The sequence below is a fragment of the Zeugodacus cucurbitae genome, chromosome 3 (genome assembly GCF_028554725.1).
Source record: "Zeugodacus cucurbitae isolate PBARC_wt_2022May chromosome 3, idZeuCucr1.2, whole genome shotgun sequence".
Lineage (NCBI taxonomy): Eukaryota > Metazoa > Arthropoda > Insecta > Diptera > Tephritidae > Zeugodacus > Zeugodacus cucurbitae.
In genome coordinates this window covers 11023842-11035000 of record NC_071668.1, presented here as the reverse complement: position 1 = coordinate 11035000, position 11159 = coordinate 11023842, and the positions used below count along the sequence as shown (strand labels likewise).

At 32.7% G+C, this 11159-nt stretch overlaps 3 protein-coding genes across 7 annotated transcripts in view; 1 reads left to right on the top strand and 2 right to left on the bottom strand.

Annotated features, from left to right (window-relative positions):
• The window catches only part of LOC105210810 (uncharacterized), a 6383-nt gene extending 3166 nt beyond the window's left edge, over positions 1-3217 (bottom strand). Inside the window, exon 1 of one of the 2 annotated variants that reach the window (XM_054226306.1) lies at positions 2669-3217. The gene's annotated coding sequence lies outside the window, so the exon portion shown is untranslated. The remainder of the gene's footprint in view (positions 1-2668) is intronic. The other variant, XM_054226305.1, reaches the window with a different exon arrangement.
• Positions 3218-7075: 3858 nt separating this feature from the next.
• LOC105210819 (uncharacterized) overlaps positions 7076-11159 on the bottom strand; it is a 32485-nt gene continuing 28401 nt past the window's right edge. The window contains exons 1-6 of one of the 4 annotated variants that reach the window (XM_054228026.1): positions 9915-10049; positions 9178-9357; positions 8556-8920; positions 8405-8482; positions 8212-8337; positions 7076-7422 (exon numbers count right to left, since the gene is read on the bottom strand). In XM_054228026.1, the coding sequence (XP_054084001.1) occupies positions 7162-7422; positions 8212-8337; positions 8405-8482; positions 8556-8920; positions 9178-9337 (990 nt within the window). In that variant the 5' untranslated portion in view covers positions 9338-9357; positions 9915-10049 and the 3' untranslated portion in view covers positions 7076-7161. The other 3 variants (XM_029039395.2, XM_054228024.1, XM_054228025.1) reach the window with 3 other exon arrangements.
• LOC105210820 (uncharacterized) overlaps positions 10336-11159 on the top strand; it is a 40651-nt gene continuing 39827 nt past the window's right edge. Inside the window, exon 1 of the mRNA XM_011181972.3 lies at positions 10336-10475. The gene's annotated coding sequence lies outside the window, so the exon portion shown is untranslated. The remainder of the gene's footprint in view (positions 10476-11159) is intronic.

Below are 11159 nucleotides of genomic sequence, written 5' to 3'. Positions count from 1 at the left end.
GAAAACAATGTGCAAATGTGTATCTATTTATATTTGCATTATTTAAATTTGTTCTACGCTGAAATAATCAAGACGACAAGTGCAATGAACTTAAACGACTTTGTTGTTAAGAGCATTCACACAATGATTTACTATGTGCAATATGTTCATATGTAGTATCCATGAACGTTAATAGTGATGAATTCATTTGTATGAATAATATTGACAATTTTCCACTTTTGATAACTGTTGCTAGGTTATGTTTACATACATACGTTGCAGTTTTGTTTACAAAATGTTGCACGCTTAATGAATTCAATTTAACCGTTAGACTGAGTGTAGTCGCAGTTTAGTATGAACTTGCCAATAGAAAATTAATATATTTTAGAAAAATTAAACTAGAAAGTAATTTAAAGAATTGATAAATTGCTTATAACTATTTCTTACATGCGTATGGAGATACATATAAAGCTATTTTCAATAATTCATGTGTCCCTGATGTATATGTACATATATATGATTTCAATATAATTCAACAATATATAGATAACCACACCTCCCTAAATAAGCCAATAAAACTCCTAATCCTTAGCAACAAAATATTTTATTTTTTTGTGTCTATATAATCTATTTGATAGCACCACCAACCTTTACGTTAACACCTGTCCACTTACAATGTATATGGGTCAATACAAACATACAGGCATGTTAATCTGTTTTTGTTGAGCATCTGCTGATTTGGTGTAATAAAATCGTAAATGACTTACGTCAGTACTAATAGTGGGTTGGTAACAAGCATCTAAAGCAATAAAACCTTCAAGGAAAATCTATGAATATAACCATCTCTACAAATATTTATTGTTATTATTAATTATAGCCGAATTCTGCATAATATAATCAATGAAATTATTTAACTGCATCCCAATGAGTCGATTTCAATGGGAACATATTATTTATTGATTCCGGTAGATAATGATGTGACGTCTATGAAAGTTATATAAATTATCCGTTTCCGGGTGGATTTATTTTTTCACAATATTGTGTGTGTGGTTTAGGAAAATTTTGAAACGGAATATAAGCTGAATAATTTTAAGTTATTCTTGTTTGCCATTTAAATGTGAGGGAAATTATTAAATGAGAATTTAAACAATATTTTCTAATTATTATAAATAATTTTGTGCCTTTATGGAAACTATTTTTAACAATTTTCACAAATCTTGGATGTGGAGTTCAGGTTCCAATTACGGAATATATCACGAATATATGCATTGATATAATTCAAAAGATTTACTCGCTTGCTGAAACTTTCTATTTTAAAGCAATTTTGAAACATTCATGAGTTTTCTGTCGTATTCGTGTTCTCGGTTAACCTCCTGTTTATCTTTACACCATTAAAATGGTAGAGATTATTGAAATAAATATTTTTTTACTAAAAAATTCCAATCTGTGTTTCGATAAGCATTGCTTTTTTTCTAATAAATATTTATTTTTTATTTTTATCCATAACATTTTATTCCAAGTCGGAAGTAAACATGATAAAATATGATTTTTATCCCAATCGGTATTACTCATACGACCTGTCTCCTTATTGTGCATGGTTTTAAGCTTATAAAGAGTATGTCTGCACTTCGTTAACATGTAAGTTCTAAATATATGGAAGCATTTTTATACTCTCGCAACAAAGTTGCTAAGAGAGTAATGTAGTTTTGTTCACATAACGGTTGGTTGTGAGTCCTACACAAAATAATCAGGATGACGAGACTGGTTGAAATACATTAATATTTGGTACAAAGGATCGCACTAGGAATGAGCTTATTTGGATGTAATTTTTTAGGAAAGTGAAAGTGGCCCCGCCTTCTAATAAGTTCCAAACTTTCTGAAGTCACCTCCCTTATGTATCCTCCTCCCTTACGTACATCTCCCTTACGTACCCCATTATACACCATAAAAATAGGTGGAATCGGATAATAACCATGCCCACCCCCTATACAAAGGTTAGGTAGAAAATTACTAAAAGTGGGTTAACTCACTGTCGGAAAACGTCCGAAACACTAAATTTTACAGAAGAAATGGCAGAAAGATTTTTATTAATGCAAAATGGGCGTGGCATCGCCAACTTATGGGTTAAAAACCATTTCGACCGATTTCAATGAAATTCGGTACATCTTGACATCCTGATATTACCGGTGGAAAATGGGCGCAATTGGTTAATAAAACTATATCAATAAATTGCGAGAGTTCGGTTGCACCCGTATTTAGCCTTTCCTTACTTGTTCTGTATCTGCTTTTAAGTTTTGCTTTATTAAAGCTTTTTTGTTTGTTTATTTCAATGTTAGACAACGGCTAATTTGATTTTCAAATCACTCATACGCCATGACATATCTTTCAAGCAGCCAATCAAACTGTATGCGCCAAATGTATAATTTAATGAAAAATTTAAAGAATTTCCTCTAAAAATATTGATGTGCACATAACATTACAGTTATAACGGTTATAACTTGTTAGGTCTAAGCCCAATTGCAAACATCGAAACTTGATTTTCAACTTCTTACTAAATATTTTCATAAGAGTTCATATGCACTGAGATTTATATATAGTGTATAGAGTAAATTCAAACAATAATATCAAAACATGAGCCACATTTTAAATACAAAACTTTATTTATGCCGTGCTGCTGTTCAAAACTTACCTCGACGTTGGCTGCGAATATAAAATTAGTTGCTTATATGATTAGTGTGATTATTTCAGTTTTTGTTTTTGCTTTATGTTTTTTTTTCTTTGTTTATGCGTGCCTGTCTGCGCTTTTGTTTGACAACACTTTAGTGACTTGCTGTGTTGATTTGATACTTAAAAATAAAATACACAATGTATGTATATCTTTATCTATTTAATTTTTTATTGTTTCTATGGCAGTTGTGTGTATGGCTGTGAGAGTGTAATTACGGCGCTCACAGTAAATAGTTAATTGTTGTTGTTGAAATTTTTAAATTTATTTTTTTCGCTGTTTTTGCAAATATTTTTGTATACCGTTATTTTTAGTAATTTCTCTTCTAATATTACCACTACTTTACAGTTATATACTTTGTAATGGAATATCACTACTATTGTTGTATAAAACTATTTGCTGAAAATCGCCGCTTGCGTTGATCAACTTTTGTTTATATTTTATTAATTTAACAAAAATAATAATTATTACACGTCCAAGCAGATGTGCGGTTCGCGTACATCTAATTCGATTTGCATATGCGCCAAGGTTTTTATAACCCCCGATGATATTTTCATTGTGATATAGAGTCTAGATGTATATGCCATACATCTGGCAGTGAATTGAAGCATATACATATAAAGACAATATATGTATGTGGCCTTTAAAATATATACATATATTCACTTAGTTCATATCAATGACTGCTGATAAGGCGTCGTGTTTTGATCATTTTGTTTAATTTTATTTTCGTATTTACGTTCGTACTTGTACATAAAATGTATTTATAACAAGCACATACATTGCGTATGTATGTACATATGTGTGAAATGCGTGTATTGTGAATATACATATGTGTAAGTACATAAATTAATTGAAATTATCATTGAACCGACTGACTGCTCGCATAGAGATTATTATTATTGTTTGTTGCTAAAACTGATAAGCATTTCTTTGCACAAACACTTTCCGCTATTTTCTGGCATGATTATGTACATACATATGTATATCATGGTATAACGGCTATTACTTGGACTACCTCGTAACTAGTTACATTTTGATCGGGTCTAGTACATGTCACTGTCCAATAGGCAGGGATCAAGCCAGACGCTGGTTGTCAAAGCTGTTTCGAGTTAGGCGAAGAGGAAGCATCCAAGCAATTCCTCTTTCAATGCCCAGCATACGCCAGACTAAAGTTAAAACACCTCGGTAGGCTCACCCCGCGAATCCCGCGAAGTTACTGGAATTAGCCGACTTAAGGTGACGGCCAGTTTTTTATTGATTTTTAGAATTTTTTTTTCTACGCCCAGTGAATAGATAGAGCCTAAAGTTTATTATCATTTATTAACATATATTTCGACAATATAAATATAGATTTTAAGCTAAATATATGGTGTAGAACATAGATTACAAACCCCCTCGAAAAAATGGCTTCGCACTTCATCTACGACTCCGGCTGATTTACTTTACTGTAAGCTTAAGGCAGTAGTCTGCTTTAGAAGCCGAAAAAAAACGTTTTTTAGCAATTTTTTTGAAAGGGAAGGAAAGGATTGCGGTAAACGGAATTTTAAGACGATAGTGTACTATATTTAAGGCTTAAAAAGCAATATTTATTATTAACAAGTAAGGAAGGGCTAAGTTCGGGTGTAACCGAACATTTTATACTCTCGCAATTTATATATTTAACTTTATTTGTATTATATAATACACAATTTGACCCACATATTCGTCATATATATTGTATAAAGTCCATTGAAAGTCGGAAACCATAATATTAGGTTAGAAGCACCGAGGTCCTCGTGTTCGATGTATGGGGCCTTAAAAACCTATGGTCCGATTTCGGCGATTTTTAGAATGGGGCTGCCACACTACTAACATAGTATTTGTGCAAAGTGCTGCACCGATATCTTCACTAGTACTTATTTATATATTGTAAAGTAAACGATTCAGATTGTCTTCAAAGTTCTGGTATATAGGAAGTAGGCGTGGTTATGAAGCGACTTGGCCTATTTTCACAACATATCATTGGGATGTAAGGAAACTATTACAAACCAAGTTTCATTGAAATCGGTCGAGTAGTTCCTGAGATATGTTTTTTGACCCATAAGTGGGCGACGCCACGCCCATTTTCTAAAAAAACCTGAGTGCAGCTATCATCTGCCATTTCTTATGTGAAATTTAGTGCTTCTGACGTTTTTCGTTAATGAGTTAACCCACTTTTAGTAATTTTCAACCTAATTATTGTATGGGAGATGGGCGGAGATTTATTGATGGGTTATGATCCGATTTCTTTCATAATTTCTTTTCTTTTTGGACTGCATTAGAGAGTGGCTAAAAAAAACGACTGCAGAAAGTTTGGTTTATATAGCTCTATTGGTTTGCGAGATATGTACAAAAATCTTAGTAGGGGGCGGGGCCACGCCCACCTTCCCAAAAAAATTACATCCAAATATGCCCTTTCATAGTGCGATCCTTCATACCAAATTTTATTTCCATAGCTTTATTTATGGCTTAGTTATGGCACTTTATGTGTTTTCGGTTTTCGCCATTTTGTGGGCGTGGCAGTGGTCCGATTTTGCTCATTTTCGAAAGCAACCTTCCAAGTGTGCCAAGTTTCATCAAGATATCTTAATTTTTACTCAAGTTACAGCTTGCACAGACGGACGGACGGACGGACAGACAGACATTCGGATTTGAACTCCACTCTTCACCCTGATCACTTTGGTATATATAACCCTATATCTAACTCGTTTAGTTTTGGGTGTTACAAACAACCGTTATGTGAACAAAACTATAATACTCTCTTTAGCAACATTTGTTGCGAGAGTATAAAAAATATTGAAATTTTTTCAAAGTTGTAAGTGTTTTTCTGGAGCGCCTGGAGTCTGCACTTGTAAATCGGTGATGGAGGTCGTGTGATGCATCTGAAACAGTCGAACCATTTTTTTTTTAATTCTTATAAGTTTTTTATTTTTTTTATACCGAAGAAGTTATAAAATACCAAATTTTTTCGAAGTTTGAAAAAGAAAATCGCTTTTTTAAGAAAAAAAAATTTACTTTAAGTTACAAAACAAGTAGTTTAAATAATACTTTTGTCCAACTTTTCTGGTTCAAATAGAAGATAATTTAATACTGAAGCTAGATCACTTTGGTTCTTTTCGATCGGATATTTCGATATATTCTTTTTGCTATCGCCGGCACCGTTTTCTAACACTTGTGAAAATGAAAATTCGAGAAAACGCGCTTTAAAGTCTGCCTTAGCATTCGCACCTGCTCGACGCTCGCCCACTAAAACTGCTCTAGCTTCGAAAATATGTCGAATTGGCCTCTGGAATTTTAAAGACATATTCTCTGATAGTTTTGGAAGAGATTTAAAACAAATCAAAAAAATCGATTTTTAAAAAGCCTGTAAAGCAGTCTACTGCCTTAAATGCATAGAACGCATTACGATCAAGTGAATATACAAAAAATTGAAGTTTTGGTAGACATTTGAAAAAAAAATCGAATTTTGCGTGTTTTTCTAATTTTTTGCTATAAAAATTCGAATTTTTCGGAATTTCTGATTAAAAATAGAGCGTTCCTTGCGCTTACATGTGCTGAGTGCACTCAACAAATTTCAAGTTTTTGAGATACGATGGAGGAAAGTTTGAAAACAGTTTTGAGAAAAACGCGCCCAGCTCCTTCTGCAAACTGCTGTATCTTTAAAATATTAGAAATTCTAAAGACCACTTTACTACCATATTCTATAATAGAGTCCAAACGCTTTGCCAAATCATACTTGTCTTGTTGTTTACGGTATACTTAATTCTTTTTTTCGAATTACCGCGCAGTAAACAAATTTTCATTCCGAAAATCCTAAATTCTGAATTATTTCTTTTTTTTTTATTATATTTTACTTAATTTTGTGATCTATTTTATAGAATCCCAAAAAAAATATTTCTTTATTGTTTTAAACTCATTTAGAAACAAGCTTAAATCTGATGCAATATTTTTAGATTGAACGTATGTACATTTTCTAGACACGCTTGTTTGTAAGTATGTATTAAAAATCTATATATATATATTATATATAGAATTTGTTTTGATAACGGTGTATGGCACCACATGGACAACGGCACAACAATTTTCAGACGTAAATATGTACATAAATAAATAAACAAAATATTTGTTATTATCAAAGGAATATTATTAAATAAAAATACAATAATCAGAGACTAAGCCGTCCGGCTTAATGCGCTCTAATCAGCGACTGAGTGAGATAACAGTAACCTTTGCTCAAGCTGACTTCGCTGGTGGCTTCAGGTAAACTTTGCACATGTTTCACGACATCGCGGAAAGGTTACTGCACTTACATACGTCTAGGCGCATTTCAAATATAAACAAATTTAGGAATCATGTATATATGACAAATTTGTTTATTGAATTTTTTTCATGTAATAATCAAACTTAAAAACTAATAAATCCGTTTACTTCAACACTCAGTTATTATTTCCAATATTATCTATGAACTTCCTGATACGTAATATATCTTCGGGATAGACACGACAACAGCCTCCAATAATTATTGCGCCAAGTTCAAGCCACTCAGGTACATAGGTGTCTAGTGGTATGCAATCATCGCGACCAGTCCATTCTTCTTGTTTTTCATCGTAGATTTCGCCACGATTACTGTATACGATAAGCGGTATGGACTCGGTACCAGCCAGTGTATGCAATGATTTAAAGAGCGGTTTAACGAACTGTAAGAAAAGAAATTATAGAAATTTTGAATGTGATAGAATTTGAATTAAATTAATTAATTAATTAAGTCCGGACAAAAATGATTACTGTAAATTTCACAATATTTAGTACTAATATCAATTTTGTAAGTTTATCTAGTTTTAATAATAATATTGTACAACACTCGGCTGGGTATTGGATCAAAATAATTTCGGAAATTGAGTCATAAGTAAAAAAGTGTATTCTTAGATTTTCGAATTTAGCCTCCAAAATCGAAATATTTGGATTCGAAGCTCGAAAAAATTCCTTTTAAAAAAAATTATTAGTAATTATAGTATATAGCTACTAAAAATTCCAAAATATAGATATATGTAATCTAAATTTCCTTCTAAATTCAATGGTATATAAAACTTTTTCGATATACAATACTTTTTTTTATTTTTGAAGATCAAACCTTGACCATTCATAGCATTTGTCATATAAGTTTGACCGAATAGTTGTATAAACTATTGAAAAATGTAGATTTTATTCATATTTTTAATCCTTTAATTAATAACAATTATTTAAAAAACAATTTTCCTAACTTCGAAACCATATATTTCGATTTTGGAGGCTAACATCGAAAATAGAATATTTTTTATTTTATTTATGACTCAATCTTGTGACAAAAATTAGTTTGGTCTAATGCCCAGCCGAGTGTTGTACAGTGGCTGACTTCGAAAATCGAAGAATATTTTTTTTATACTTATAACTCAATTTCTTGGGAATAATTAGTTAAAGTCGATTTTGTTGTATAGTGTATTAAATACCTTTGGATTCAGACAATTAACACCGACAGCAATTAACCGATCAACAGCATTTGCTTCATTTACTTTCTTCCATACTGAATAGGCAGCATTGGCAAAGGGTTCACCGTGAGCCAAAGTATCGTTATCCTGAAATACGCAAAACGATTGAGTTTTTACAATAACAAAAACAAATTAGCTATCATGCTTTACACACCTTGCATTGAAAAGAAACCCAGAACTTTACATTAGCATAATCGTGCAACAACATATCAACAACAGCTTCGGCTTCCATCTACCAAAAACACATTCGATTATTAAGATAGTTCATATAAATAAATTACAACATTGAAGTTGTTTTCATACACCTGACAAGGTATTGTTTCCACAGCCAAGCCGTCAACGCCCTCTGCCAGGCAGGCATCAATTCTAGGACGATGCCAATTTTGTATATCCTCTCGGGAAACGCGTTTCGAGTAACTGCCCTTATATTCTGAGCCATCGTGTAAGTGTGCGCCATATGGTCCAATTGAAGCCAATATCAGCGGTAGTCCCGGCTCTGGTGTACCATTAGCTTTCTGCACCATTTCTTGATATTTCAATTTAGCCTCCTTGGTGAGTTGTACACTTTTGCGTATCAACTGTATGCTTTCTTCACGGCTCAGCTTCAAATGCTCCATGAAACCTTCAATACTCGATTGGTAGGTGTTTGAGAGTATAATTTGCGCGCCATCTATATAGAATATGCATTTGAAAATTATACTAAAGGTATATATTATATGTATATTGTAAATGTGCAAAACAGGACTGTACAAGCTATCCCGTCTATAAAACTTTGATAATGTACTGTTAAAACCTTTTTAAGGCCTGTTATTTCCTGTTTAAATTTGTTTGGGGAAGTGATAGTTTCTAGCGTGGACTGCCCTGGTTGCATGAAAGTAATTGTTATAAATTGTTTGATTTCACCATTTTTAGATACGCCTAACTTACTCTGTAGAAAATCCAAATGTGTTTGAACCACCGCAGTTGGATTGTGTTGGTCGAAACGTGAACCCCACAACGGATGCCCATCGATTTTCTCCTGTACATGACGCGCTAGTTGTGTCGAGAAACCACCGCTTTTAACCAAAACTTTTGAAACCGGCGACATCGTGCACAATGAAGCGTATGCTGTTGCAACGTGCACACAAATCAATCGAAAATGCAATTCGATGGCACGTTAGTCAGCGATGAAAGCAAATAAAAGGAAAAATGTGCAAAATATAAATTATTTATAATTATTTGTCGTTTTGAGTAAAATGTAGCGTAAATATTGCTATCTTTGATGCGTTATAAACTGGGATTATCACTTCCATTGCACATGCAGGCAATCACTCACTTACCAGTTTCCTTTTTGCGAGTGGGCAAGTTAATGAAAAAGTTTATGACACAGCACAATCTCGGTTGTGCCGCTCAGTTTGTATTGACGTTTTTTATTTTTATAAATTTCAGTAATATATGTCTCAAGCACCACTCTTTGTTATTCCAATTGTAATTTATAATATTGATGAATCTATTTTATATCGAGATAAGTTGCAATTACGCACGGCTACCTATTTATAAGACGTGAACTTGTGCTTTCTTTCTTAAAATATAGCTTTGCAAGCGTTTACAGCTTTTTTTTGTACACGTACGTCATAACCGATACTCTTTCCCAAACTCAAGGTGCTATACGTGTCTCCACTTACTTGATTTTTTAATTGTTTAAACTTTACATTTATCTACTGGCAAATTTGCAATATTTAATAAGGTAGGTGAGCTTTTTAACAATACGCAAATTACAAACGCCGAACACATAGACGAAAATGCGTTCATAAAAGAAACTCAAAAAACAATAAATAACGGCACTACGCCATGTGAAACTTTCAGTTATTGGACAACATGTACGTATGTTTATTTGTACGTACTGCGATTAATAAAGAATTGACAACCCCAAACAATAACAAATTTATAGTGGGTGAGTTGTGTTTGCAACAAAAACAATGCAACAGCTGCCGAAAAGCAAGCAACTTTCGAACAGCTGATTTTCCCCATTCCTTATGTTGTTTACTTTTTCCTACAATGCGTTCTCTGTTTTTCGCACATTTTAAATACTATACATATTTATGTGTACTAAATACAAAACAAAAAGTTAAATCGAAAATATTTTTAAATTCTTTGTGCGTGGGAGTTTGTTAATACTGTTTTACTTTATCCCTGGTTTTGGGGTACTTTGACCCTAACATTGGGTGCTGATTGGAACTTTGTAGGTATGTAGGTATTACGCTTTGGAATACTGCTGATAAAACTACAGAAAATAAATTAGTACAATAATGAATACAGCTTTATTCGATGTTTTCTTTGTTTTGTATTAAAAATATATAAAAACCTCACTGTGTATAACAAATTCATCTAATTAAAAAAAAACATACTTACGTTCAAATTATTATTTTTATACAAAGTTGTTAAGAAAGTATAATAGTTTTGTTCGCATAACGGTTATTTGAAAGTCATAAAACTTAACGAATTAGAAAAATGGTTATATGTATATATCAAAATGAGCAGGATGACGAGACGAGTTCTGTCCGTCCGTAACTTGCAAAACCGAAAACCTATAAAGTGTTAAAACAAAGCTATAAAAAGTTATGGAAGTAAAATTTGGTGCAAAGGATCGCATTAGGGAAGGGCATATTTAGATGTATTGTTTTTTTTGAAAGTGGTCGTGGCACCGCCCAAAAGTAGTTTTTTTTCTCGTAAACTATTAAAGCTACATATATCAACGAAACTCTCTATAGTCATGTCCTTCCTTCTCAGGAACTACTTGACCGATTCAGTTAAATTAGGTATATACTATTTTCTTAACAACCTGATGACACGGACGGAAATCGGTTCACAACCAGGCCTACTTCCCATATAATTCAATTTTTGAATTCGATCTGATTCCTTCAATTTAT